The sequence below is a fragment of the Kwoniella newhampshirensis genome, chromosome 11 (assembly GCF_039105145.1).
Source record: "Kwoniella newhampshirensis strain CBS 13917 chromosome 11, whole genome shotgun sequence".
Lineage (NCBI taxonomy): Eukaryota > Fungi > Basidiomycota > Tremellomycetes > Tremellales > Cryptococcaceae > Kwoniella > Kwoniella newhampshirensis.
Window position 1 is genome coordinate 838,674 of NC_089964.1, and position 24,021 is coordinate 862,694.

Consider the following 24,021-nt stretch of genomic DNA (forward strand, 5'->3'; position numbering starts at 1 on the left):
TGTTCACGATCGTATTCAACGCTTCATCATTGTCAAGTCACAACCAAAACGAGGTGAGTGTGTGCGTGAATGTGTGGTGGCATGATCCTGAGGTTATACTCTCTCTATTCAAAGCTATTCTCCCCCTTGCTGAACTGCGCTTCGCTAGGACTAGTCACTAGACTTCCCAAAGGTCTTTTGTCTTTCAGCACATTGAAACGACAGTCGCGTGCGCGTGTGGATGGGGAACGGCATGAAAGAGCAGATCAGATACACGATAAAGACGTCTGAGGAATGCCCTGTTCACACTCTTCGTGATTGATCTTCTTTGCCCTCAGTACCCATGAATAGATGAGATCTTAAAATAGAGTGAGCAAGCATCGCGCTTCCACTTGGCCTTCGCGACAAGCTGACACGACTGCGCTCTCGTTCAGATTTTGAAACGAAATTCAAATCGCTGGCAGCCTTAGCTTCCAAATGTTTAACATGCCTTACCCTCTGCCAACCACCAACAGACGTGCATCCGACTCCTACACCAGCTCCCTCAGCCCGACCTCTCCCATCTCCTATACATCTCATCCTAATCGCGTCCGGTCGCCTTCACCCTCACGCTTACAACGATTAGAGTTTCCCTCGCCCGGGAATCATGTTCATGAGCAATCGCGGAGGAGGATGGCTTCCACCAGTTTAGCATTCACTCGCCATGTTCGTCCTTATCTATCGCCCAGAAACGTCTCATCCATCCTTCTTTGGACTCTCGCCGTATGGTTGATCCATCACTTTCTGCTACCCCTCCCGCTTCCGCGGATCTCACGGTCGAATCAGAAACCAAAAGCCTCGGATCACCTTTTGTCCACATCGTTCCCGCCCCCTCCTCTCCGAGCTGGAGATGATCTCATAGATTCCCTAGATCCCAGATGGCGGCCGTTCGCTCCCATACCGCCCCCGAACCCTCCCTTCCCCAGGTTACGACCCACACGATTTCTGCCTCCGAAGTGTCTCGAGCAATGGTTCACGGACGGAGAAACGCTTTGCGGGAAAGATGAGATGGGCGAGGAGGAGAAGTTAGACGCGACGTGGCTGTGGGTGAATGGCTCAGATCATCGATGGAGAGACAGCATGATTCACTGGCGATCCGAGGAGTCTGTATATTCTCCGGAGCATCACTTTCGGTAGGTGTTGCTTCTCGACTACCGGACGGGATACAAGCTAAGAGTGTCTAGCGAGCAAAATGAGTTGGTCCACTCGATGCGCTCTGTTCTAGATGCTCTTCCAGGTCATCTCCGAACCTTCCACCTGATCGTGGCCGACTATCCCTTCGAGGTGCCAGCAGATCTTTCTCTGCTGCCTACGTCTCTGGTTCCGAAGCTGGAAGCGTTAGCCGCAGCCAGAGAGCGGCACAGCGGAAGGCGGATCCACTCACGAGACCTGCTGAACTCGTCGGAGGAGAAGGAGTCGGCCAATCTCACAGCTCGAATTTCCACCTCTGTATCTCAGGCCTTATCATCCTACCTCGCATCCGCCTGGAGAGTCGCGCAGACCCCTACCTGGCTTGAATTCTCCCGGCGCGATACGTCCAGTCCCACCCATCCATTTCATCCATTCTCCGCTCACAAATTTCAGAATGGTAAAGGCAAGCTTCATCATGCGGAGGCCAACTATCCCATTCTCAGATACGCGTCCCATTCCGAGATTTTTCATCTTCCCTCAATGGATCGAGACGCAATGACAGAAGAGCTGGGGGAGAGGGAATGGCGAGAAAGAGAGTGGCGGAAGAAGGCGCTACCATCGTTCAACTCCATGGCCATTGAGAGTAGAATAGGATGGTTACCAGGCTTGGTGAGTCTCTGATCCTGAGAGCTTCGACTGACAATTAGGCGGACGTGACTGTGTCTCTCAATGACGACTTCTTCCTGCTACGACCGCATGCTGTAAGCTGGCCTGATCAAACTGGATGCCCGCATCACTGAAACACGACAGGTCTCCGATTTTCATTCGCCTTTGTACGGCTCTGTGATAAGATTCGATCATGGGGTAAGTCAAACAATTCTCGTCTCAGTTTGTATCTGATGATTCTGTAGTACTACCAACAAGTCCGACCCATACTAGATAAGGGTCGTTTCAACGATGCGGGAGAGGTCGGGGGTTTGTACCACGCCAATCACATCTTATCTCAGCGATTTCCTCGTCGTCTGCGGCCTTACTTTGCCCATGTGCCGAAAGTCATAACCCGAAGCCTCCATCACGAAGCGAGCTTGATGTTCAAAGAAGATCTCGCAGCGAGTAGTCAGAGACGCTTCCGGGAGATGAGCCTCGGTGAGGGAGATATCCAGATGCAATGGTTACTCACGTCTCTACGGGTGAGTGAAGTGCCTCATTCCTGATGAGACTGACCTCACCAATAATCGAATAGGTGGAACGATGGCGAGAAGCATTGTTGTGGACATATGTGGTGGCCAATTTAGGAAATCTCGAATCTTGGGATCAGTGGGGCCCTGATGCTCGAAAGGAGCTAAGGGACATGTTCGGCTTGACGGAGCACGACGACGATGTCGTCAAGATCGAGGTGCATCGAGGCGAGCGATGGACATTGGAGCCAGGCCGAATGGATAAGGTTTTCGAGCAAGCTGGTTGGGAAGCACCTAAGGCGACAGATTTCTTATTCTGTGAGTTTATACGTGAAGCTCTGATGCTGATGATCTCCAGCATCAATGGACGGACATATCCCTCCTATTCTCAAGGCAGGAACAGATGTATCAACCAATGACAAGTAAGTGGTGAGCTTGCGAGCGGTGTTGATGATATTAGATGTCTGCTCGATCTCGACCGATGCTTTGGACCTTTCTGGACTCGTGACGACAGCGTTTCGTCTGCAGACATGTTCAAGCGGCTTACTTTCCAATACCCAGAGTGCGGTGATTGCTGTGAGTGTGCTGTCGGAAGTCCAAAAAGCTAGGCTGACACAATCTCAGTAATCATGGCTCTTGTCACTGCATCGGGACCTTTAGGCCTGTCGGCATTTTTCCCGGCCAAGGGAACGACATACAAGACTGCGCCTCTTCCCGAGGGTCGACGATATCCCAAATATCTGCCACCACCCCATTTGCCTTTGACTCCTACTTGGCATGAGGCCGACTTCTCTTTGGCTAATGTCATGTCAAACACCGCTTTGCCAGACGAGGCAGTCAACCTTCGGGAGTACACGATGAAGCTGCTATCAAGATATCAGTATCTTTCCGGTGGGTAGCTGTTACTTCCTCACATGATGCATGCTGATATCATGCAAAGCGAAATCTGTCTCCCACTTTCACATGCTCAAGTCGGCAGAGCACGCCCACAGAGTATTCAAAATGATTCAAGACAACCCCAAGGTCTCCATCTTGGGTCTCAACGACGACATCGAGGAGGATTACGAAGAGGTCAAAGGCATCATGGAGGAGTGGTTTGAGCTGCGATGGCCAAGAAAGGCAGTGTGGGAGCGAGATTGGGACCCAATCAAGGACAGATATGTAGAGTGAACGAGACCATTGTTGTAATCGCATGGACTGTTTCGGCAGTCCGCATCCCATGCATTGCTCTGCAGATACACGACGTCGCCGGCGACGTATAACAATTCGTTTCGTTATGGATCACAGCCAACATTGTGCATGATGAGAAGGCGAAATGGAAAAAGGTTCAACAGGGATCCGCGTATTTGCTTGTTCTGCGTGTACCCAGCATCAAGCTGGCCACGATAGGTATCGGGTGTGGATGGATGTGGAGTACAAGGCGGTTGGGATTGCTTCGTGTCCCGCAGTCAAAGGACTTAGCAATGCTTGAGGTTGACTGTGAGAAAGACGCGCTGTCAATTGGAAACTACCATGTACCGCTTTTCTGGAATGGCTTTTCGTTCCGGATAACTCACAGTATTGACCCATGTTGTAGCCATTCTTCCCCTGCATCCATCCTGAGGTGTACTGGAACAGGTAGTCGAGGTTGTTCTTTGAATTTTCGAACAGAAGGAAATTGTGATCAACTTTGTATCATGCTATACAGAATGGTCAACTCACCTGCGCCTGACATCGGCCCTGACTGGCGGCAGCGGTCGCATCTGCGACGGTCATACCGGTCCGCCAACCGTTGTAGGATCCAATAGCCTGCTGATCAGCTCGGTGTTGCAATGACGTGGCTTACTGTGAGCACGTTGCCACCGTTACTGCTAATGAGGCCGGAGAAGAGCTGCAGAGCGAGTCAGTCGCCTGCACTCATGCTACTCGATGACAGCGACGACTCACCTGGGCAGCACGCTGAATGTTGAAGTCCACATCGTAGCAGCTGAGACCTGTCAGTACTCTGTGATTGCTACGTACAACCTACTTTCCATTGGGGGCGCTGCCGCAATTTTCGTGAGCAAGCTGCATGAGACCAGCTTCGCCATTTCCACCGGTAGCACCAGGGTTACAAGTGGACTCTTGCATGGCGAAAGAAGCGAGCATGATGCCCTTGACTGCACGTGTAAAGTCAGCAAAGATGACGGAAATCAGGTATCATATATCCAACTCACGGCCATATTGAGCGGCGTACTGGTTGAACTTGTCGATATAAGGGGCACAAGGGGCGAAAACGCCTTCACCAGAGAGGTCGGCGGCGATGAGCTGATCGACGGTGACCATAGGTGGGGTCCAGCCACCGCCGTTCAAGCCACAGTTGAGCCAGTCCTCGGAGCCGTTGGGTTGGTCGTCGCTCGATCCACACCAACCACAAGTACTGAGAAGAGCATCAGTCTCTGATCTGGTAAAGCATGTGGGTGACTCACGGATCATTGACCGACAGAAGACCGCTACTGGAAGATGAGCCGCTAGAAGGAGCAGCCCAAGAAGCGGTAGACTGCGACTCAGCGGCAGAGTACGTGCTTGTAGGTGCCCAAGAGGGAGAAGAAGTGGTAACGGACGCAGACCAGGATGAGGTTTTCTACACACAGAGAGAATAGTCAGGCTTAATCTTTCAGTGTGACACTCACTTGAGCGGCCCAAGCCTGGTTATTCCACGTATCAGTACCGTCGGTAGTGCTAACCGACCACGTCTCGGAGTCTGAGGACGCCGAAGATGACGCCCATATAGCATCAGAGGATGTGGTCGCGGAAGTGGAAGTCGAAGAAGCGGCAGCAGTCTGACGAGGACGACATTGCTGTCCACGTTTCTTGACGCTTTTCTTGATGATCTTCTTGGCCTGAGCATGACCTGTGTTAGTGCGTGGGGTAACGATGGCATGCGGAGTGGTTTCTCCATCTGTGATATGTCGAACAGCATTGGCGAGTCGTCGATGTCGCAAGTGGGGAGGATTGAGGTTGTGGGCCTGTGCCATTGAAAGCGCCAGAAGGGGAAGCAACGCGACGATGAGGGAAGAGGCAAGCATCGTGAGAGTCTGTTTTCGTTGTCGTAAGTCGTGAAATCAGTCGAATGGTCGATATCTGTTGGAGGATTGGAAGGAGGAAGAAGCAAAGTCGAGCGAGTCGTCGATGATGGATGGGGCTGGAGAGATTGGTTTTCCAAACGAGTGTGGTCTGTGAGGTTGAATGATCGGTGTAGAGGAGTGACAAGGTGACAGGGGATCGAGTCAGCTCCCTGGTTCGAGTGACTTGCCAGGGCAGATGACGTTGCACTTCACTCACCTTGACGATGGGGCGATTGAACAGATGCTGAATGAGGAGGAAGAGAATGAAATCAGATGGTTGGGATGAGACAGATGAGGAGATGAATGATCCAAGCGGTGTCCAAACAAAAAGGGAATGTTGGTGGAGAGAGGGATGAAACCAGGGGATGAAAGGGAGGGAATGGAGAAAGGAGAGGTGTATGCTATTCTGAGTCGTCCCCGTCTTTTCGATTACTTTTGGTCGTTGGTCGTGAGGCAACAGTGACTTCCCACACGATGAAATAATATGGTTGATCACAACAACAAGAAAGAAGGAGATGACCTTGTCGATGCTTCGCATCCCATCTTGGTTACGGACAGAGAGCTGGTCTACTGCTGCTGCTGTCATGGTCCCCTTTCCCGTTCCTTGGTGTGCCAAACAGGGAACCTTCCGTTCACCAAAGGGATGGGGGAATGTCGGAACCGACCACTGACCGTTCAGCCTGCCAGTCGTCAGCTGCATTTGTCTGGTCCCTGTTGTGTTCAGACTGGGCGCCAAGCCCCCACGAGATATCTATCATGACATGAACAGCGAATGCTGGGATGGAGGTGCAGCATGAAAGCGGCGGGCACGATGCCCCACGCAGGGTTGAGGTCGACTGATGGATCGTAAAAAAGAAAAAGGAAGAAACAAAAAGAGGACAAGCTGAAACATCAGGCGCGTGAAAAGAGATGGGGGAGAAAGAACGAAAAAGGGTGATTCGACCCTGAGATCAGATTCAAAGTCGCGCGCGCACACACACACACTCACACACTCACTCACACACTCACTCCCCGACCTCTCTCCATCTCTTCCCTGTTCAGCCTGCTTCCCCCTCGTGTGCATGACTCTCACGTGAGTGATAATGACGACCGAATCATCCCGGGGATCTCCCTCATGTCCGAGGTATCATGCATGTGTTCAAAACCCTCAAGGCCACTGCCATGGGGTTCACGTCCCCAGTTTGCTACAAGAAATGTAGAGTACAAAAACAACTACGTATCCAGCTATAATGAAAACAACATGATTCGGACCAACGTGGATTTAACAGCACTACCAGATCTCATCCTTCTTCCTCGATCAACTCTCTCTTCACCTTCACCTCCTCTACCAACTCTTCATTGACCTGCACATCCTCGTCCAGCTCTTCTTTCACATTCAACTCCTCGCCCTCCTCGTCTTCTTCCACCTTGGTCAGCGGACTCGGACTGGGAGGACCAGACTCGATATGTCCCGGTGTCAACGTCATATTCTCGCTCACTTCTCCCACAAAGGGACTGGGTGACTCGGGGGACATCGCTCTCACCCCCGTGGGTTCCGGACTTAACAACCCCGTATCGTACCCGCCACCGCTACCTCCTGGTCCAGGGAAGAAGTTCTCGTCCATCAAGAACTTTTGGGCCAAAGATCCAAAGTCGAAACCGTCCGTCTCGTCCGTTCGAAGTGGGATCATGAAATCCGCGAAATTGGTGGTTTGAGGGAGTGGACTGGGCGGTGGCATGTATGCCCGTCGTTCCCGCTTGATACGTGGCGTACCCTCGATCTTGAGTCTCTGCAGCGTACCATCGATGAGGTCTCGAGAGGCTGTCGAAACACCCGTCGTCTGAGGGGTAAGAGCTGCCTTGGCAGCAGCTCGTCTATCACGTGCAGCGGCTTCTTCGGCACGAGCGCGATTCTGAGCGCGGCAGAACTGAAAGACGGGCATTAGTTTGGAACGTTGAAATGCCGCTGGACTTCGTTGACTCACCCTATACGACGAGGTGAAAGTTCGGAAAATTCCAAAGAAGTCCTGGCTTTGAAGTGATCGTCCCATCTCTTCACCTTCTCCATAGTAAGTCTGTACCTCCCTCAATTGCTTATCAGCAGCGATGATACCATCCCGAACTTCCTGCAGCTGATCTTCGGCGATTGCAGAGAACCGGAACATCTTCTTTGTATAGCCGTCAATCCCCTCCTCAAAGTTATCACGAAGAGAATCTCGTATCTTTCGGATCTCATCGAGCATCGCCTTGGACGTCGATTGCATATCAGAATAGTTGACTATCGGGTTGGAACGTCAATCAAATGCACCACGAGGCTGGCTAGACTCACCTCGAGATGCTTCGGACGGCTTCGTCAACTCCTCCAGAAACCCTTCTAGATGTGGAAAATGCTGGGACACAGTCCTTTCGAGAAAGTGTAAAAGGTTCTGACCGCCGCTTGACTTGGTATCCACCAGCTGTCCAGAAAGCATTTAGCTGATCGCTCGCTCAGAATAAAAATCCACTTACCCTGTTGATACTTGCAATCTTGAAGCCGAAGGCTCCACCAGCAAAGTTCGTCCCGTTGAGATAATTACCCATGGTGAGAATGACGTTGAGGAGCTCTCGGAAAAGCTCGGCTTGACAGAGGGAGTCACAAGCCGCAGTAAGAAGTTCGAGACTCTGCGGGGGAATCAATAGGGCGACCATCGGATGTGGTCAAATACACTGACCTGCACGAGGAGCTCCATGTTTTGGGCGAATCGAACCTCAAACAGCATCCCCTTGACTCGGTCGTTGAGGTGGGGGAGTTGGATCAAGCGAACCATCAAGCGATCAGCAGGATGCAGGAGTTCGAGCTCGGCTTCGGTGTCCGCAGAGTGAGTGAGTAGTTTGCCTCGCTAACAGGGAGTCAGTGTAAGGCTATAATGGCAAGCAGGAAGCCGCTCACGTCATCGTCGTTCGGAAGAACACCTTGCAGTTCGTGTAGGAATGTTTCGGTGCACAGCTCGTTATTAAAATTGGCGATCGCCTCCGATAGTCTCTCAGGGTCTTTGAAGCTCTTCGCGGTGGAACCGGCCATAAGAATCTCTGTAACGGTATTAGCAGGAGCTTGTGCGGCTCGGACCACTCCACTCACCGATTCTCTTCCGGTGGTCGGGTGCGAGCACACTCTGCAATTCTGTTTCCTTTCTTTTCTCTGCGGAACGGTCAGCCACCTCACTTCAATTGATATTTTCCGAAAAATCGACATCACTTACTAACGGCGTCATAGATGATCTCCTTCGCCTTGAATTCGTCCTCGATCTCGTCCCACAGATTCACCGCTTTCATCTTTGTGACAAGCTCGCTTTCCACCTCTTTGCTCTGGCCCCAGACAGTCTTTGCCAGCTGGTTCTTGGAGACTTTCTCCCACTGTAACTGCTTCATCTTCTTGCTAGCAACGAGACCGACATCTTTCCGAGAGTCATTAGCGCCGTGTAGAAGTGAACTGACTGAACCCAGTGGCGCCCGGGCGACTGTAGGCATAGAGGTAGGCGACATGGGTGGGGGTGGAGCTGGAGGAGCTGGAGGGGTGGGACCAGTTGTCTTTTTAAGTGTGATGCCACCTTTGATACCAGATAACAATCCAGACATGCCGGGAAAGGGAGGACCAGCACCGAGAGGAGGAGGGGGAGGTGGTGGCGGAGGGGGAGGTGGAGGAGCTTCCCGAAGCATATTTGGAGGGGGAGGCGGAGGAGGGGGCGGTGGCGGTGGTGGCGGTGGTGCGGAGGCTCGCGTTGCGTCTTCGGCTCCAGGAATGGAGCTCTTGATTGCTTCCTCTTCTTGAACGGTGGAAAGATCTGGTGATTCAATCGGCAAGATATCCTCGGAGTCTGACATGCCTTGTCGGATCGACTTAGCTCTGGTCAATACTTGCACCTTAAAACTATCCCGGCTGCTGGGTGTACGTAGGTCGAAGGACACTCCCGACATGAAGCTGCTACCATTGGTACGCCGAGGATGCAGACTGTTCCGATAGTCATGACCCATGTCATCATCTGCAAGAAGCCCCGCAGGCGCAGAAGAACTTCGCGATAGTGCTTTGAATCGGATTTCTTCCAGGAACCGAGGTGGAAGGGCGGGTTTCTTCGATGTGCGATAGATGGACTTTTCGCCAATAGGGGGGGCGTTGAGGACAAAAGCTCGTCGGGTTGGAGTGCCGTCGTCACGTAGCCGTCCAGAGCGCGACGAAGCGCCAGGGGGTCGAAGAGGTGATACCGAGTCCGCGCCCTTCGCCAACGTGTCTTCGATATGGGCTCGAACCTTCTCTTCTTCCGCGTCCATGAATTGAGATCCAGACATGGCTTTCCTGTCCCGTTGCGTTTCTCTGTTTGCCAACTTGACCGTCCTCTCCTCGCCCCGGGCCTCTCCACCAAACGCTACTTTTTCGGCCTCCATCACCTCGGCGTCTTCATCTTCTGCGTCGTCTGCGGAGTCGTCTTCGGGCGCAGTTGAATCAGGTCTGCCCAACTTTTTCTTGCTCTTTCCTTCTAATTTGCGGATTGTTTTCTTCCTCTCCCACTGCTCACGCAGATCGTGTATGAGCCTCTTGCGGTCGATCGGACCATGGGTCATCTCTTGTACTTGATCCAAGTGGTTCGCTTCTCTAAGCATGTTGAATAGCTCTTGTATGTATAACTCTAGGTCGGCGATCCGCTGCTCATAATCTCGCTTCATGCCTTCCAACTGATCGGTAACAGTTTCTGTTGCGGCGCGAGACCTGCGGAGCTTCTCCTCGAGTTCAAGGATCTGCGTCTTGAGCCTTCCAACCAAACCTTCGTCGCCAACAGAGATCTCTTCTTGTAGGTCGATCTTCTCTCTTTGAGCTCGTGCGAGTGCCAACTTTGTGTCTTTGATCTCTTGTAGGGCCTGATCCAATCTTTCCTGCTCGACAAACTTTCCTACCAAATGGGATACCGAGATGCCGAATGCGCGAGAGAAGTCTTGACTTAAGTCGGGGCTGTCGTTCATCACGATGCTTGTGATGAGCTTGTCGATCAGTTGGAAATAACGGACCTTTTCGTCTCCCTCCTCTTTGATTAGCAATAGGTGTCGCAGAGAATTGAGAAGGTATGCGCTGGCTTTCGACCCCTTCGTCGTTTGTAGTAGGGAACGAAACACATCTTCCGGACTTCGCATAGACTGTAAAAGCTGCCGATCTTCCTCATCAATGAGATCGCGGCGGTCGTGCTCCGCTTCCTCTTCGTATTGTAAAATCCACTCGTTCGCTCGGTCATCGTTCCATCGTTTTACTTTGTTGAAGACGACCAGCAATCCAGCGGTCTCCAGTTGGGCCCTGACCGAACATCTCGCTTTGATGTCGTTGGCAGATGCGAGGTTTGCGGCCAGCATCACCGATGTGGTCTGACGGTCAGCGCATGTACGTGACTGTAGCACTCACGCAGTACTCCATTACGGCACCATCGTCTTGTCCCCGTAAGTCTTTGCTAACTCCCACCATGCTTCCCATCCTGCCACGACCATCCACGGTCGCATCGAGTTGCTTGATCCAAGCATCGAATGGCCCAACTTTGTTTGACAAGTCTGGCACAGTCGAATTGACCCGTTGCTCCAAAAGGTTGAAAGCTGACAGAACAAGACGCAGCCCCTGCCGTTGGTCTGAGGCTCGGTCAAAGGTGCAGAGAAAGATGAGGATCTCGGCAGCTGTCTTACGACAGGGTATATGTGGAGATATGAGGGAGGGAATTATGGCATTGACGATTTGAGGCTTCTGCAGAGAGTCTTGTGCACCAAGCTAGACTGTCAGCGGAAGTAACAGCCGACAAGACCTACATTATTGCCAAGGTATTTCCTCAAACATTTCAACAACTCCAGCTCCATCTCCGCATCGACATTTCCTCTACCTCTCCGGTGATTCACACCATTGAGGTAATTTGCAAGAACGATTTGCCCTTGATGAGCCATGAAGTTTCGCATCCAGCTGTAAATCTAAGCATTAGTGAGGTTATGGATGGACGTGCGCTCTCCACTCACTCGAGAGGATTGGACCTGAGATCGATTTGTAACGCTCTGAGATGCTCCACTGTCAATTTTCCATCGAGAGCTTTGGTCAGATACCACTCGGCTGTGGTCTTGTCCAGTGTTCTTGTGTCCGCTCTTCTTCCTTTGCCCATCCTTTGCAATTCGTCCTCCTTTCGTCTTACCGACCTGGCCGCCTCCCATCGATTCCGTATGTCTGCCTCCACCATTTGCCATTTGGACTCGATAGGGATAGATGCAGCAGTTCTGGCAACATTGGACGTGTTGGATGATATGGAGCTACGAGATGAAAGGGTGGGAAAACCTGTAGGTTGGACATCGAGATCACGATTTTCGAGAAGCCGTTGAAATAATTGCTCGACCTCGGCGTTGGAGGGTCGCGGGAAGTAAAATTCGTCTTTGCCTGGAGTTGATGGGAAAGACAATGAGACAGATGAAGTGGAAGGTCCAGGCGTGACGCGGCCGTTTTGTGGGGCGTTGGAATGTCGACTAGATATACTAGCTCGTGTAGGTTCAAAGGCCGGGTAGCGTCCATCTCGATTCGGAATTTGACCTGAGTTCATTGATGAGATAGTGCGTATGGATGCGGAATCTGTATCTCGACCGCTGTACCCAGCAGCGTACGGATGTCTGGGACCTCCAAATTCGTGAGCTGTTGGGGGGGAGCGTCCTGTCCCGGAGGATTGATTGCGCATTCCGTTTGAAGCACTCTCTGTAGTCCTCCTAGACAAACCACCTCCTTCTGGGGAAGCTCTTCCGCCTCCTGGATCTGTCATGTTCGACCGCCTATCTCTATCTCCTGTTTCTCTAGTCGATTGCCGACGGCCGGATGGTGGAGGCATGCCATCGTGGCTGCGACTGATGTTCCCCGATGCCCCATCGTCCAGTAAAGTAGGGTTTGTGTTGGGAGGCGAGATCATGCGAGTCGAGAGATCGCTCGCTCTGCTATTGTAGGTCGACGGGCCAGCGATGGGAGGGGGATTGGAAGAAGGAAGTTGATTGTAAGGCACCGAAGCGGCGAGACCATGAGGAGATGTCGCGCCATGAGTGGAAGACGTTGATGCTGAGGATCTCTTCTTGCCAAACAGGGATGCCATAGTCTGGAGTGGCCTATCAGCCAGTGCATAACGCAGATCAGGGACGTGACTCACTAGCGATGGGATCGGTGTAGAAGAGTGGAGTCACAAAGCGAAGCTCGTCTCCGTTTCGTATGAAAGACCGGCACGAGTAAAACCCGTGTGTGTCTCTCCGCCATCCAACGCCGACGCCGACGCCAACACCAACACCGCGAGCAAAGCAGGCAATCACGACTGGGAAGATCGCAACAAAGGAATGACAATGTATCGTAGTAGCAGGACTGCTTTTCGAGACGACTGTGATGACCAACACAGAGAAAGAGAGAGAGAAGGAGAACAAGGAAGGAGAGAAAAGTCTGAATGTAAAGAGAAAGAGATGCGTGTGGACAAAGCGCGTCTCTAACGACAATCCATAAATGATAATAATAATAATAATAATAATAATAATAATAATAATAATAATAATAATAATAATAATAATAGTAGTAGATGTTGATTTCTGCGCTATCCTTCTAAATCACTCAACCCGAACCTGTCTTCGTCAACGACTTGCTGTCTCCTTCTAGGTCACCCAGTCTGTCCTAATGGTACATCGGTCCGACACATATATTCGATGTCGTTCTACCTTGCTATAGTGTCCCCACTAGATTCTCCGCTGTACGAGCTAGCTTTCCCCTCCGCTAAACCTCCTCCACCGAACTCGGCATCCTCTTCCACCTCTTCCTTCCCGTCGTGGTCGACCTTTACCGCGTCCAATGGCGCTGATCTCGCGGCAGAGGCTCCGAGCAACAAAGTAGGTGGCAATCTGGGACTACTCAACGGAGATACCAAGACCGGGCCCGAAAGAGACAGAGCGATGTGTCAGATGATCGCACATAAGAGTCTTGATAATATCGAGGAGATGATGGAGGGAACCGGGACTTTGTGAGTGGAGAGTGCTGCAACACAGCTATAGCTGATGGATGCCGCTTGCGATAGATATCTGAAGAGCATTGATCGTCATAACGAGTGGACGGTATCTGCTTTCATCGCAACAAGTGGTGTGTTGCGCAAAGACAAGGCAGATCTTGCACTAACTACCGGCCTGCCAGTCAAGTTTGTTCTGTTACACGATATCAAGAATGACGATGGAATAAGACTGTTCTTCCTGGATCTATGGGAAGCCTATACAAAAGTGAGTCCTGCTTCGGCACGTCACATTGCTGACAGCCTTACAGATCCTCTTGAATCCTTTCCATACAGTGAATACACCCATACGGAATTCAGCGTTCGAGGCAAAAGTAAGAGGAAGTGCGAGAAGGAATTTATGACGATTTCAGATACATTGACTGAGCGCCCAGATGGGCATATCATGCATGCTTTTGTTAACTTTGTCTAGCTGAGGCGTGTGGCTTTATGCGAACTCTTCCGCTTTGCTGGACTATACACAGTGTCAGCGAGAGGCCAAAAGGGGGGACAAGCGGCGGGGGGGTTCACTCACAACCAGGAGACCAACTGAAAGCGCAAACACATATGATTAGTCAAAACTCCTTGCTAGCTGTTTTATCCCCACTCACCAATGAGGCCAAAGAGACCAAGGATCGAACCGAAGATCTGCATCGGGAAGTCAGTATGTATGGGGACAGGACGCTGTGACCCTAGGTGTCCACTCACCTCGATGATAAGGATTTTGACGAAGAGCTGCGGGTCTGCAGCATCTGCGAGAGCGGCAGTAGATCCAGTGATGCCGACAGAAACGCCACAAAGGAGGTTGCAGACCCCAACAGCGAGACCACCCCAGAAGAGGGCGAAACCTGACCAGTGCAGATTAGCGTTGCACGGCCGGCTGCAGGTCAATGAGCATACCTGTGTAATAATTCCCTGTTGTGTACAAATTGTCGACATCGCCGTTGATCTTGGATGAGAAGATAATGGCCATGATGACACCTGAATCAAATTCGTTAGTAATGAAGGAAGCGATCTTCGAGAAGAGATTCACCATAAATAGCGACGACCTCGCAGAAGATGATGCTGTCTCGTTGTCAGCGATCGTACTCAGTGCGTCACATAGTCATGACTTACGAGATCAAGTTCTTAGTTCTGATTCTGGGTGCTCTCACACCACCTCCCAGGATCGAAGCACCAGTGACGAAGATGCCCCTGCGAGATGTCAGTCAGGTCATGATCGACGCGGAAAGGCAAGGCATCGTAGCTCACCAAGCGGCACCCATGACACTCAGACCAACACATAACCCTACTCCTACTAAAGCCCATGCATACGGGGAGGACTCTGCAAGGAACTTCCCAACGTTGAATGACTCCCCTTGGCCTGGTGATCCAATGTGGACAATGTCAGCATATGATCACAAGGGCGATTGACGGAGGAGAGCGATGACGAACCTGTAAAGAGGAGGTAGAGTCCGACGACGGTGGCGAGTGACGTGGAGGAGACGAGCAAGGTGGGGAATAAGTAGCCCATGGTAAGTGTGGAGTCAGAGAGGGAATGGGAGGGTAGAGTGACCCGGTGAGGTATGAAGTGATGTATCCAGGGAGAGAAAGATTAGAAGAGGGATGTGATTGAGATGAAGATGAATGGATTGATGGAATTGAGAGCGCAGGAGTTGCCGGGATTAGGAAAACGAGCCTGCACCATCATAATCTGTCATGGCGCGTTGTTCTCTCTCTCTCTGCACTCACCACTTCCATTCAGCAACTCTCATTCTCCCTCGTGACTCTGCTTCATTATCGATCATCTCACATCAATCTCCCAGATCAATAAGCTTACTGAACATCTAGTCCCGAGGACATCTGACTCTGTCGCTACGCCCGAAGCGTTACGCAACAGATCTCACTTTCCGAATCTACTGCGCTGCTGCTCACTGCCCCAGAAACAATTGCCTCATCACATAGAGCGTTGGCCTCATGTCCAGCGAGAAATCGTCCCCTTCACCACCTCCAGAGGTAGTCGATAAAGGGGAGACACAGAGCAGTCCTTCCAAGAGTGCCGGCAAAGGTGAGCCAGTTGCGCACTCGGTTTCGATTGCACTTCTTCTGACGCTCTTAGTAGATGCTACAGGTCGTTTGAAACGAGTGAGAGAGGGGTCTTTGGTACGTCATGTTGTCCATGAGAAGCTTTGAATCTGCACGAACTAATGCATTGCGTGTGTCTTAGGAACCCAACGCCGCCGAGGCATCCGTCCCTGTAGCCATCGTCACGAAGAAGAACAGAGTAGCGTCCTCATCCAGTGGCATACGCGGACTCAATGATGACTCCGAGGCAGCGGATGGAGGCGATGTTGCAGAGTCGACCGACGCCGACGAAGTCTCAACCCAGATCGAGGGGAAAACGGTTGGCGAAGTGAGGAAGAAGGTCGAGAAGATGAATTGGAAGGAGGGTCAACCTGATCTGAAGGAGGCAGTGGTCGAGGAGGCGGAAATCAAGGGATCACGTCCTGACATTGCTAATGTCTCGGACGGACAGGGTGTCGATGAAGCAGTCACTAAAGACATCAAAGGCTCAAGTGCAGAAGATGTCCCACCAGCTGAGACACCTGCTGGTGATAGATCGTGGGAGAAGATCGACAAGGACGAGGCAGAGACCGGAAGTGGGGAGGGGCTGAAAAGAAAGGCGTTGGAGAGAAGCGGGAGCTCTTATACTCAGCTGGATGCTGACAGCTCCGCAAAGCGTCAGAAAGATACTCCATCTGTGAGCGGTCAATTCTTACTCTTGTCGGTGGTCATCTCTCAAACTGACACATTGCGAAGCCTGTACCGGACCACGCACAACCAGTCTCTGCGCCTTCAAAGAAGCCACAAAGCACCTTCGCTTCCTTTGCATCATCATCATCACCATTCGCGTCCCTAAAGAGCCCTTCACCAGCGTTAGAAGCTACTGAAGAATCACCGGCTCTCCCTCCCCCAGTCAAGAAGCCACAGGCGACTTTTGGAGCTTTCGCGAGTACCTCGTCTCCCTTTGCTTCTGTCAAAAGTGCCTCCACAGGACCGTCATCATCCGAGCCAGAACAGAAGACCGACCCAGCGCCTACCAAGAAGCCGCAGGCGACTTTTGGGTCTTTCTCCTCTTCTGCTTCTCCTTTCTCGGCTGCTCCAAAGACAACTTCCGCCTTCGCATCTGCCCCCACCAAGGGTTCTGCTTTTGGTACTTATTCCGCTACATCTTCAGCCTTCATGACCAAGAAGACGACGCCAGTGGACGGTGAGGAAAAGGGTGAAGTCGGACCATCCAGTTTCGGCGATATTTTGAAGGACGCCGGTGGGGAAGAGTTTATCGAGAAGAAGGTAGAGATGCATGAGCAGGATGGTGAGTAGTCAGTCGTTTCCAAATCGACTCATCCTGACGAGACACAGTGACGACCGGCGAGGAGGACGAGGAGACTGTTTATCAGACTCGCGCAAAGCTCTACGTTTCCGACAAGGAGGCAGGATGGAAGGAGAGGGGTGTAGGCATACTCAAATTGAATGTTAGACGTGGTGACGGGCTAGGTGCCAGACTTGGTGTGTTGTTTTCTCCTGTTTCTTCTGATGGTTGATCTGACATGAGGTGGCAGTCATGCGTGCCGATGGTGTCTTCCGACTGCTTTTGAATTCGAAACTGTACAAGGGCCTCAACCCACTGGTTGACGGAAAGGTCGTGAGGATGAACCTCCCGCATGAGGGGAATTTTACGCTTGTCTCGTTGAGGGTGAGTCGTGGCCGAAAAGCTTGCTTGTCTAGCTGATGGCAATATGACTACCGTTGTCTCAGGTCGGAAACCCCAAAGTATCTGAAGAATTGGCCGACTGTATCCATGAGCATATACCGTTAGACGGTGCCAGTGCTTCCAAATCGCCAGAGCCGATAGGAGCGTAGGGAAGGAGTGAACGACAGACATGATATCATGGTACCTGTAACGTGTTGCGGCATGCATGCCTTGTGTGTACGCAGCTTTAGTCCCCGCTCCTCAACAGGCCGAGTCAACATGACACCAGACATCATTAGGTGCATTCACGGACATGGTACTTTACGTCAAACATAGTGGTACAAAGAACAAGCGATACTCAAGTCACTCTGATCTGCATCCTATTCAAGAGCTTCTACTCCGAGGAGTTATCCCGTTGTCGTCCTGGACCTATACCATAGCTGGTGGAGCTGGCGTGGCCGGTGCTGGATGTCCACGATCGAATTCGCTATAACCTTCCACCATGGGAAGAGGTCTGAACGCTGCGATGTCGGCTGGTGAGGCGTAGAAGGAGATAGGTCTGGGTCTAGGTGATTGGAATCTGATGGGGAAAACATCGGTCAACACGAGAATGGACTAGAGACTCAGTATCCACGAGTGACTGTGAGAAGAAGATACATACTCTGAATTCGGACCACCTTCCAGATCCATCTGACCTCCCACAGGGGCGCTCCTCTGTTGATCCGCATAAGATCTCTTCTCCCAAGTCCTACTCAAGGTCGGTTTGTTCACAAGTGCTTGAAACAATCTTTTCGAGAGGGGTGGGACAGGAGAAGATTTGGCGGGAGGTTCCGGGGCTGATGTGAGACTTGGATCAGGTTCGACCTCGATATGATCTTGGACGTGAGGAGGGAGGTGCGTAAGAGCGGGCTGCTGTAGCTGTAGCTGGACTTGAGAAGGTAGCATGGGGTCGGTCTCTCGTGGTTGATTGGGTCGATGAGGAGATGAGTGTTGATCTTGATCTTCGACGTATTGAGTGGATGGCCGAGGATCACGACGACGCTGATCTAGCGAAAGGGCAAGCGGGTCGTCTTGATGTTGACCTTGATGATGGTGACGATCTTCAGTATGGCGTCGAGACTGATTCGAATCCGTCATGATTGTTGATGTGTCGGTCATGTTGATCAGCGAGAGAAAGTGCCAGGAGCCTTAGGTCAAAGTCCCGTCTGCTCGGATCAAGCTTGATCAGATACAGATTGAAAGATGTGGGTAGCGATCAGTATCTGTATGGCCCAATATGTGAAGATTATGGTCAAAGACACCTGGGAGGAGTGGAGCTCAACGGTCAGCAAGGTTGATGATGTATGATGGCGTCTCGGTCAACTTGAGTCAGGAGCTCCACAGTGTGGATTCCCAAGTTGAATGATTTTCTACCGACTGTGCATCAACTGTGTGGATGTATTGTTGTCGTTGCGACCCAAACCACTCGACGGTCATCCGAGCGTCATATCATCATTTTGATCCGCATAATTGTTCCGATCACATCAGAAGATGATAAAGAAAAGCATCAAATGCCATCCTTAGTGCAGCGTTTGACTTGATAGACACAGATGCATGCATGCCCCAAACGCAAAAAAGCCCACCCCCCTACTCCGACCCCGATAAAGGGGGCGAGGTAGAGAGGTGGGCTTTTCAACCAAACAACAGAAACTGTCCTCGAAGAGGCCGGTAAGCTGTTGAAAAGAAGGAGACACGATTCACAAGACGTAAATGTGGACATAGGGGATTGGGGTGGATCATCATGACGTGAGGAAAAATGGGTATTGAAGATTAGAAGGAGCAAGTGAAGTGTCAACACCTGATTTTGCGTTGACCGTCACCGTAATGTCAAGTACGAACCCTTTTTCGTGAACCATGAAGTCTCTCCTACACTATGCACAAGAAAGCCGAAGCTCATCCAGCGTCGCTCTGTCCAGATTCCTATCCCTGCGGAGGGGATTATATTTAGGCTGTGGATAGAGTTGGTGAGGTGAGAATCAGGTCATCGATTACGTCAATTGGGGTTTTTTCGTCCGCACTACTTGTCGACCAGCAGTAATTAATCGTCTCTGTTTGCCTTTCGCCCTTGGTGCCTCAATGTTCCGACTGATTGTAGACGACGACAATGTGACCGAACATGCGAACATTGTTAACAACACTGGATCCCAACGCCACTTGAATGACCTCGCTGCTGGACTCGATCCCAAATTACCCCACGACAATCACAGTCGGTCCAAACACGTAAGGCGTGTCGAGTGGTCCTATGCGGCGACGTAGAGTGAAGGTCACGATGCAGACGAGGCGGGGGAAGGCAATCCAGGTCCTTTGCGACACCGAAGCAAGGAAACAGACTTCACCAGAGCCGACGGAGCCAACCCAATTCTCGACCATTCAACAACCCATATTGCACACGATTGTACGCAAGTGTCGTGTGTTCCCATGCACTCATGCACGTTGGACCGATGAGCAGTGACGGCGACTGTGTGGTGAGAAACGCAAAGCGTCAATGCCCTTTGACCGGCGAAGTGATTGAACGGTGGCAAATATGTAACTCGAGGATAAATGCCGGACTGTTTTTTTTTCAAGGTATTCCGACCGGTGCGCTCAACCTGATCCTGTAAGGAGATGTAGGAGAGACAAGGGACAGCCTCAAAGTGTAGACGACATTGTTGCTCGAGCCAAGAAGACCCTCACCTGGATTTCCGAAGAAAAGCACGGTGTCAACACTCTGGCAGACAACAAAGACCGTGGGTCATGAAGAGCTTACCAGAGGGTGGCACAGAAACGATCTTTCACGCATCGTTAGAGATGGATTCAGATGTCTTAGGATGTGCGTATGATCTTTTGAAGACGACATCTTGAGGTCTTGATGAGACGACTCGACTGACTGCTTCAGTTGTCGTCGTTGTTTAGTGGTTGTCGGGGTGGGTGAAGAGAAAAGAGAGAATAGATGTGAGATGGGGGAGACCGAGTGGAAGTTTATAATCCTTTCGCTGTGTTAGAGGTGGTGCGTGTAATTTGACCCTGAAATGGGAAAAAGGAGGGGGGGAGTGTTTGTGTTTTCCTTTTCGTCTGCGCGTTTTCTGCCCAATTCCTGAATCAGATTTCAAACCGCTGGCGTAAGCCCAATCTCAGAATTGCCAATCATTGGCAAATTTCGGGGATTTCTCGTAAATCCGAGAGAGTGGAGTTGTGGCATTACCTGAAGCGGTGATGTCTGTTGTTTTCCAGCAGCATCGATACCGAGTGGCAAAATCAACTACTGTGGCACTCTTTGCATCTTCTCCTATGACGACTTCGGCTTTCGTTCTGGGAAGATACTACGGCCCCTCTCGCGCTTCGTCAGCTCTCCATGGAATTGGGCTTATGTATGAGTATCTGGGGTGGCTTGTCACCGTCTCTACTCTCTGGAACCCGTTCTGTTCATCGGATATGGGTGCGAAAAAGAAGGCGATATTGAGTTGGGCAATGAAGACGCGAAGCTCGAGCATCTATGCCGCCGGACATCAGCACGAGGTCGACCTTTGCAATCGATAGGCTTCTGCACGTACTGCCAGATTTTTTCCGAAGCATCCCCTCTGACCAAGCGAGAACGGCATACTAGGGCCCGCATGGAGATCGAAGTTTCCATCTTTATCCATCCACCTCTCCGGGTCAAAGAGCAAACCGGTGCCTGACTTCCAATATCCGACCTTACGGGAAGAGCCGTCACCTTCGGACCGGCCGGTGTCGTCAAGACCGCCTGGCCTGGCCTTTTCGTCGATCCAAGTCGCATCATAGTCATCGGTGGCCTTGTCCAAATACTGCGTATCAGGTGCCACATCCGAAAGATCTTGACAGCCAACAGAAGTAGGCAGAACAATGGTGGAGCCTTTGGGGATTGTTCTTCCTAGAACAAGGATATCCTCCTTGGCTGAGGGATTGTCAGTCGCGCTTCGCGTGGGAGACTTCATGACGATGATACTGACTTTCTCGTGCGACACCGCCAGCCGTACGTGATAGTCGAAGGGTCTCGTGCACTACTGCTTCCAAATAAGGAACATTGGTCGCATTCAGTTCGACAAACCCTGGACGTCGATCTTTGATCCATGGTAGACGATGAATGAGGTGATCTCGCAGTTTGCGTTGCACCTCTGGATGATTGGTCATGAATTTGCACCACTGAGGTGCTATCAGCATCCCCCGAATCAGCCAGATGGCACTACGTACCCAAGAGAGGGTCGTGGATGAAGTTTCTGTGCCAGCCAGTAAATCTGCCAGAAACGATCAGCAGACCAGAGATGTCTAGCCGTATGGGAACGTACATTGGAAGAGTTCTTGCTTCATCTCGGTATCGGTCATCCAGTCGTCCCCCTTCAATTCCCTCGCCACCATCATGTCCAGAGTATTATCAGCAAGTTCGATGGCGGTTTCAGCGCCAAGAACTCTTGCCTTTTCTCTGGCTTCCACCAGCTTGGAATCGAGGAAACGGTCAACAAGAAGAGCTTGGCGGCGATAGCTTGACGAAAGGCGAGTGATAAAATGTGACAGTCGTGGGAAAGGTCCTCGAAGAGGGATGCTCTGCGATGAATGCATTCAGCATTGGAAAACGTGTTGCGAACAAGCAATTCGAGGGACGATGATCATACGGTGAAAATCCTCCAAGTACTTTCGGCAAGATCAGGTGCTAACAGCTTGAATTCGACCGCCCCGGAGGAGTCGAGTGGAAGGTGTCTCAGACTCATTGTCTTTACAACCCCCGTGTATTGACGTATGACACCCCATGGGTGGCCGAAAGCCATGCCGCCTGATTGGAAGCAAGTATGAGTCTCATCGTTTATGGACAGAATTTCTTTTAGTATCACTCACATATTGCGTCCTAAGAACGACAACATGCCTAGGTCAGCGTATGGTAGATGGCTCAGGCCTCAATCTTACCATGGTTGCCCCTTCCAGGTCGGATGCAGCTGACCAGGTCTTGCCTCGGCACAGGTCTCTTTTCGCTCTCCACAACTCTATCAAATCACTGACGCTGTCATATGCACGTGGCATAGTCAGGCTCAGGTATTTGCTTGTCATGGCTGGGCCGATGATCCGTCGATGGTGTTTCCATACCTCGTTAGTCTTAAGAGTAAGAAGAGCTTGAGGGATGATCGTGCGGAACAGCATGATACTCGCTGAGTCGCGCTCCAGTGAGGCGTGTCGCCTCAAAAGGAGGGATTCGATCTCTTGAAGATCCGCTATAATAACGACACTGACGGTAGCCAGTAAGGTATTCAGTACCAATCCCAATCATACGGCAGGAATTACCTACCGTCCTAACGGCCCGAGACGAAGCTGTGAAATGGGGCCAAGCGCTCTGGCAGTCTCGTCAATCCCCCACATCACCGAGTCGTGTTCTTTCATGGCCTTGTCCAGGCGCGGGATATCGCCCCAGAGGATGTGTCCATCGGGCCAATATGGGATGCCCGGAATGGGGCGTGCGCGGATATAGCCCAGGAAAAGTAGTGTCGGTACAGACAGTAAAATAAGGATTCCGATCAGGATAGAAAAGGACATTGTGAGGAGATTTGGGTGAGCGATATCTGAAAACTGACTTCCCAAATATGCTTCTGAACGACTGTTTATAACATATCTGTCCGAGTGGCAAACGCGGATTCACCGACAACCAACTTCGGAGGGAGACACACAAGACGACACTCAGGAACGTAAATGTGATTTGAGTTTGTTGGATCTGCTGGGGAAAAGAGCAAACAGAAGTTCCCCGTACAGCTCGACAGCCAGAGGGAGTTAGGCCTTATCTGACGCAAAAGATGACCTTCTGATTCATTTCAGGGACGAGAGGATGACGACTAATCCTCCCGCTACTCAACTAGTTGAGCAGTGGGCCGAGTGACGGCTCGTACGGTAGCTCTGCCTGTGTTGATGGCTCAAAACTCCTTCGGTATCGGGAGAAACACGAGACATCTCAAGATCTAGAAGCGGTGTATGTCAAGCTCGCTTTTCAACAGCTTGGAGTCACCGGCGATCTGTCCAATTTTCAGCGGGATGAGGTGCCTTCAAAGGGTGTACAGGAAGAACAGAACGAGTATGCTCTCAGATGACTTGTCAAACAGCAATCACAACCGCTGACCAGGGTCCATGTCGTCATCATACTGCGTTCATGCTATGTCACAAGAGCCAAGCGATTTCGCGCTCGAGTTGGACATTTTGTCATACGGTAACCTCCATACTTCATCTTACTGATCGCCTCCACCCCGCAGACTCTTTTCCAACTCCTTCTCACCAGTGTTCGATACTCGATATCGTGCAGGATGAGCAAGCCGAGGAGACAAGCCGAGAGTGCGAAGAGGGGGCAAGCGTTCGTCGGCATTCGTGGCCAAGATTGTTGTCGGATTCATAGAGTCATTTCCGTTTGATCGCAAGTCCTCTACCGCACGTGCATCTTTCAAGGCGATGTGAACTTTCCCGCCACCTATCGTTTCGTGCCAGCGGCCACCACAGACTTCCTCGTTCTACCAATGGATAGGTAACAAGGCCGTCAGCTTCACAAACAGAGTCATGAACCGCATCCTCATTGGCGAAATATGCGACGACATGTGCACACTCACAGGTTGTCTATGTATACACTCAGCATCTCGTTGTCCCTTGTCAATTTGTCATTCTCGCTATCCACCTCTGTTATTCTGACCGATAGACCTCGGAGGCCGTCGCGCAAGGTAACGATGTCTCTGAGGACTCGTTCCTTCTCCAACGCCGATTCGACTGTGGGTTCGACGATGTCGGCAGATGGAGCGCTTGACCACGGCTGGACATCGGCGTCACGAATTCCAGATGACGACATGTTTGTGCTTGAA

At 51.4% G+C, this 24,021-nt stretch overlaps 10 protein-coding genes across 10 annotated transcripts; 3 read left to right on the forward strand and 7 right to left on the reverse strand.

Annotated features, from left to right (window-relative positions):
- Positions 1-465: 465 nt before the first annotated feature.
- Positions 466-3,497, forward strand: IAR55_005485 (uncharacterized protein; the record flags this gene model as incomplete). The annotated part of the gene is made up of 9 exons (XM_066948576.1): positions 466-1,151; positions 1,203-1,509; positions 1,857-1,910; positions 1,960-2,013; positions 2,061-2,339; positions 2,393-2,645; positions 2,856-2,903; positions 2,952-3,218; positions 3,268-3,497. 9 exons carry the CDS (start codon positions 466-468, stop codon positions 3,495-3,497), a joined length of 2,178 nt encoding a protein of 725 aa, XP_066801144.1.
- Positions 3,498-3,784: 287 nt separating this feature from the next.
- On the reverse strand, positions 3,785-5,374 carry IAR55_005486 (uncharacterized protein; the record flags this gene model as incomplete). The annotated part of the gene is made up of 9 exons (XM_066948577.1): positions 3,785-3,804; positions 3,884-3,959; positions 4,029-4,046; positions 4,153-4,197; positions 4,254-4,293; positions 4,336-4,465; positions 4,523-4,725; positions 4,775-4,929; positions 4,979-5,374. The coding sequence occupies 9 exons, from the start codon at positions 5,372-5,374 to the stop codon at positions 3,785-3,787; spliced, it is 1,083 nt and encodes a 360-aa protein (XP_066801145.1).
- Positions 5,375-6,693: 1,319 nt separating this feature from the next.
- IAR55_005487 (uncharacterized protein) lies at positions 6,694-12,510 on the reverse strand (the record flags this gene model as incomplete). The annotated part of the gene is made up of 10 exons (XM_066948578.1): positions 6,694-7,320; positions 7,378-7,670; positions 7,722-7,848; positions 7,901-8,053; positions 8,104-8,271; positions 8,322-8,461; positions 8,511-8,570; positions 8,632-10,777; positions 11,207-11,354; positions 11,408-12,510. 10 exons carry the CDS (start codon positions 12,508-12,510, stop codon positions 6,694-6,696), a joined length of 4,965 nt encoding a protein of 1,654 aa, XP_066801146.1.
- A 592-nt stretch (positions 12,511-13,102) lies between these two features.
- IAR55_005488 (uncharacterized protein) lies at positions 13,103-13,799 on the forward strand (the record flags this gene model as incomplete). Its single annotated transcript, XM_066948579.1, has 4 exons — positions 13,103-13,413; positions 13,468-13,529; positions 13,581-13,663; positions 13,707-13,799. The coding sequence occupies 4 exons, from the start codon at positions 13,103-13,105 to the stop codon at positions 13,797-13,799; spliced, it is 549 nt and encodes a 182-aa protein (XP_066801147.1).
- Positions 13,800-13,882: 83 nt separating this feature from the next.
- IAR55_005489 (V-type ATPase, C subunit) lies at positions 13,883-14,947 on the reverse strand (the record flags this gene model as incomplete). Its single annotated transcript, XM_066948580.1, has 9 exons — positions 13,883-13,909; positions 13,970-13,983; positions 14,046-14,082; positions 14,143-14,282; positions 14,335-14,415; positions 14,468-14,499; positions 14,551-14,628; positions 14,686-14,797; positions 14,869-14,947. 9 exons carry the CDS (start codon positions 14,945-14,947, stop codon positions 13,883-13,885), a joined length of 600 nt encoding a protein of 199 aa, XP_066801148.1.
- Positions 14,948-15,390: 443 nt separating this feature from the next.
- Positions 15,391-17,337, forward strand: IAR55_005490 (uncharacterized protein; the record flags this gene model as incomplete). The annotated part of the gene is made up of 7 exons (XM_066948581.1): positions 15,391-15,481; positions 15,536-15,576; positions 15,641-16,174; positions 16,234-16,789; positions 16,837-16,983; positions 17,037-17,170; positions 17,233-17,337. The coding sequence occupies 7 exons, from the start codon at positions 15,391-15,393 to the stop codon at positions 17,335-17,337; spliced, it is 1,608 nt and encodes a 535-aa protein (XP_066801149.1).
- A 259-nt stretch (positions 17,338-17,596) lies between these two features.
- IAR55_005491 (uncharacterized protein) lies at positions 17,597-18,325 on the reverse strand (the record flags this gene model as incomplete). Its single annotated transcript, XM_066948582.1, has 2 exons — positions 17,597-17,747; positions 17,829-18,325. The coding sequence occupies 2 exons, from the start codon at positions 18,323-18,325 to the stop codon at positions 17,597-17,599; spliced, it is 648 nt and encodes a 215-aa protein (XP_066801150.1).
- A 2,180-nt stretch (positions 18,326-20,505) lies between these two features.
- Positions 20,506-22,243, reverse strand: IAR55_005492 (uncharacterized protein; the record flags this gene model as incomplete). Its single annotated transcript, XM_066948583.1, has 8 exons — positions 20,506-20,676; positions 20,737-21,098; positions 21,154-21,346; positions 21,395-21,438; positions 21,490-21,745; positions 21,814-21,971; positions 22,034-22,043; positions 22,103-22,243. 8 exons carry the CDS (start codon positions 22,241-22,243, stop codon positions 20,506-20,508), a joined length of 1,335 nt encoding a protein of 444 aa, XP_066801151.1.
- Positions 22,244-22,283: 40 nt separating this feature from the next.
- On the reverse strand, positions 22,284-22,723 carry IAR55_005493 (uncharacterized protein; the record flags this gene model as incomplete). Its single annotated transcript, XM_066948584.1, has 3 exons — positions 22,284-22,288; positions 22,339-22,418; positions 22,479-22,723. 3 exons carry the CDS (start codon positions 22,721-22,723, stop codon positions 22,284-22,286), a joined length of 330 nt encoding a protein of 109 aa, XP_066801152.1.
- Positions 22,724-23,639: 916 nt separating this feature from the next.
- IAR55_005494 (uncharacterized protein) lies at positions 23,640-24,008 on the reverse strand (the record flags this gene model as incomplete). The annotated part of the gene is made up of 2 exons (XM_066948585.1): positions 23,640-23,679; positions 23,776-24,008. 2 exons carry the CDS (start codon positions 24,006-24,008, stop codon positions 23,640-23,642), a joined length of 273 nt encoding a protein of 90 aa, XP_066801153.1.
- Between the last annotated feature and the right edge of the window lie 13 nt (positions 24,009-24,021).